Source organism: Cynoglossus semilaevis, chromosome 11 (assembly GCF_000523025.1).
Source record: "Cynoglossus semilaevis isolate Cse_v1.0 chromosome 11, Cse_v1.0, whole genome shotgun sequence".
In the NCBI taxonomy this organism is placed as follows: domain Eukaryota; kingdom Metazoa; phylum Chordata; class Actinopteri; order Pleuronectiformes; family Cynoglossidae; genus Cynoglossus; species Cynoglossus semilaevis.
The window spans coordinates 3,593,897-3,597,125 of NC_024317.1; the positions used below are offsets into that span (position 1 = coordinate 3,593,897).

A 3,229-nucleotide genomic window follows, 5' to 3' on the forward strand; every position below is an offset into this window, starting at 1 on the left:
CTGACCTGCTTGACAGCAATGCTGACTCTGACAGAGTTGATGGAGCCCTCAATCAGAACTTTCTCCTTTTCATTGCGGCTGATGATGACCGGCTGGAGAAGCAGTTCTTTGCTACTCCTAAAAGTGGAGGGAGGATTCAAAAATCACTTTTTAATGTCCATTTTTTGTATTATTATTATTCTTAGTACAGTTTATGGTTGCGATACTTCAATGATGAGCTCACCTCACTTCCACTTCTGGCTTGTTGTGTCTCTCCACCACTTGTGAGGAGAAGTTTTCCAGACAGAGGGCAGCCTGCAGAGTGGCTCGCACCGCATTTAGATATGGTCGCAAAGTGGCGGTCTGAGGAAGTCCACATGATCATAATGACCACATCATTTATCATAGAAACTCCTACTGGTGACATCGTCACTGGGCCAAGAGCCAACGTTACGAGTCCTTTTTAGTGTCATTTCACTTAATAAAACTTCTATGTTACTGTTAAGCCTCTTGTGCGACGTCATTAGAAATGATTTATTTTATGACTAATATTATTATCTGACTAATATACCATGCATACGAAAACACTGCAACACATTCACCTTTTTAGGGCTTTTTAGAGTAACAAAGAGGAACCGTACGTGTGTACTTTAAGACATCAGAGCAGAACCTTGTTTGGAAATATATTGTACTTTGTGTTCGTGTGTTAAGATAAGAAATGATATGTCAGACATAGTACATGAAAATGCGTTTTTGTTTTTTGTTTTTTCAAAGAAATGCATCTCATCATCACACAGATGTTTATCAGTCTCGTCGGTTCGTACCACCAGTTTCAGCTACTGGTTCTTTAGTTAATAATTTTTTTTGTTGAGTTGTCGTCTAGTTTTATCATTTTAATGACGACTATAAAATAATCCCCTTGGGTTTTTTTTATTATTATTAATCAGGAAATACACCGACTAGCGTTAGCATGTGAGCTAACTAACGCTTTGCTAGTTTGAAATGAACACACTCACTCAATAAAACGCGCTACCGTTTCGGTCACACGGGTATTTGTAGCAGGTAAATAGTTACACTATTGTTTTTGTAACATTTAACCCCAAAAATGTTCAGTTTATCTTACCATTTCGCTGTCTGTCTGTGTGTGTGTGTTCCTCAGCAGGGGTGGCTAAAGGCGGAAGCAGCGACGCAGAACACCGGAATTCCGCACTCTAGTGTCGCCGAGCAGCAACAGCGAAGCGGAAATGAACAAACACATTTTATGTGTTACAATTTACGTTATGTTCTAATAACTTTCTTGCCCATTCGTGTTTCATTAATTATTAGGGTGAAAAGTGTAAGGAGCTACAGCTTCTAGTGATACTGCGTTTACACTTTTATTGTCAGTATTCTGCGTGTAGTCTTATTTAACCGTTGTATTTTCATTTCCTCGAGGTAAACACGATTCCTGTCGACCTCGTTTCGATCTAACGTAAACTCCAACCGCCACCATGAGTGTTTTGTACAATTTTACCAATTCTCTCAAGTTCAGCTTAGCCATTGTCTCTATGGTATTAAAGCTATTCTGTTTCCGAAGCAGTGTTTGTTTAAATAAATAGAATGTTATATATATATACAACAGTCTTCCTCCCTTTTACCTTTAAGATTATTTATTTGTCTATAAGTGCAAGAAAAAGGTAAGTAAAAGGATGATAGTCTTTATGTGTGGCCCTGCCACATTGTCGTTTGTCCAGGGTGTGGCGCCAGTGTGTTCTGTTGAGTCATAGATATGAGACATGTAAATTAGTTTGTTTTTGTCAGGAGTGATGTGCATCAGGATGATTGTTGCAAAAGCTATATACATTTATATATATATGGATAAAAATGACACCACACCACTCATGTATTCAAGAGAGTTTATTTAAGATCCCAATTTTCGTTATAACATCATTGATATTGCAGTGATTTTCAACCACAAGGAGGCATAATACCAGGGCAAAATGTTGGATTTTAAATGTTAAGAGAGACAGCATTGATTTTTTTTTGTTCAATCAATCAGCTTTTTTTTATCTTTATTGTCTATACACCGTAATACACAATCCATTAAAAATATTAAGTACTTAGCCAACCTGAGCTACAAGCAGATAGAGAGGGAACAGCAATAACAGAGACGTGACAGAAGGCAGACAGATGTATGCTGAGTTAGTGACACGTACTGGAAGTTCACAGCATTCAAAGATGTCTAAGGAAGGACGCAACACATAACAGCGGTAATAGTAGCAGAACAAGTAATGTTACATAAAAGGCAAGTATTAATATATATTGAGAATCGATCCGCGTTTCATACTGTGACCGCAGCGTCAGCTTTAACATTTCAGGTTTCCTATGAGAATTTTCATCTGCGCCGTTTAAACGTGGAGCCACAGATTTTGCAGCTTGGTTTCTGATGAGGAAACGAAGCGGGTTCACCTGAAGGCGTTGGGAGAAGATGTTGCCCAAAATCAGACATCCCACAATAAAGCTTAAAAGGCACAGACATAAAAAATAAAGAAATTAAGTATCTCTGATTGGCTTAATAAGCAACCAACTGAGAAAACATACACAAATCTATATATATTTATATATATTTATACACAAACACACATACTTCTATAATGAAGAGTTCAATTGGATTATTTTATAAAGAAAAGGCAATGGAAAGTGGAAAGCAAACAAAACTAAAAGCAAGAAAGTGACACATGGAATGCTGACATTAGCCAACATCGCCTCACATTACTGAGCAGCAGCAGCAGCCGGTCCAGTCCAATCATAGATCCTAATTACTCTCTTACCACTTGGTGCCATCACATCCCCTCGGTGTGACCATTGGGAGGAAGGGTGGGGGTGGGGGAGGGCCACAGTCAGATCACTGGGTGGGCTGGACAGGATACGACTCATTAGTCAAGTCAAGAACCATGAGGTCAGAAGAGGGCGCCGTTCTCTATTTTGTGATCTTTGGGCACTAGTTTTTGTAAGCGCGCTTTACCAGAGTACACTAGTGTATTCATTCGTGTACTAGGTGGGGGCCGGGGGTAAATCCATGTGTGCAGTACTGAGTGTGTGGGGGTGTGTTGGTGGAATGATCAGTGGTGTGATAGAGGAAGACCAGCGGGGGATGAGATTCCCCCTCAAAAGCAAGGTGCAGGTGATGGAACCAGTGACTGGGTGGTTCAGAAAAGCCGGGAAGAGAGAAGGTGGTCCGAGTTGTCCTTCAGCAGCTGCAGCTTCCTGC

At 40.0% G+C, this 3,229-nt stretch overlaps 1 protein-coding gene across 1 annotated transcript in view; it reads right to left on the reverse strand.

The window, feature by feature from the left end:
• Positions 1–1,255, reverse strand: part of arpc4 (actin related protein 2/3 complex, subunit 4) — a 2,400-nt gene extending 1,145 nt beyond the window's left edge. The window contains exons 1-3 of the mRNA XM_008319957.3: positions 1,103–1,255; positions 224–342; positions 6–117 (exon numbers count right to left, since the gene is read on the reverse strand). Of these exons, the coding sequence (XP_008318179.1) occupies positions 6–117; positions 224–342; positions 1,103–1,105 (234 nt within the window). The 5' untranslated portion in view covers positions 1,106–1,255. The remainder of the gene's footprint in view (positions 1–5; positions 118–223; positions 343–1,102) is intronic.
• Between the last annotated feature and the right edge of the window lie 1,974 nt (positions 1,256–3,229).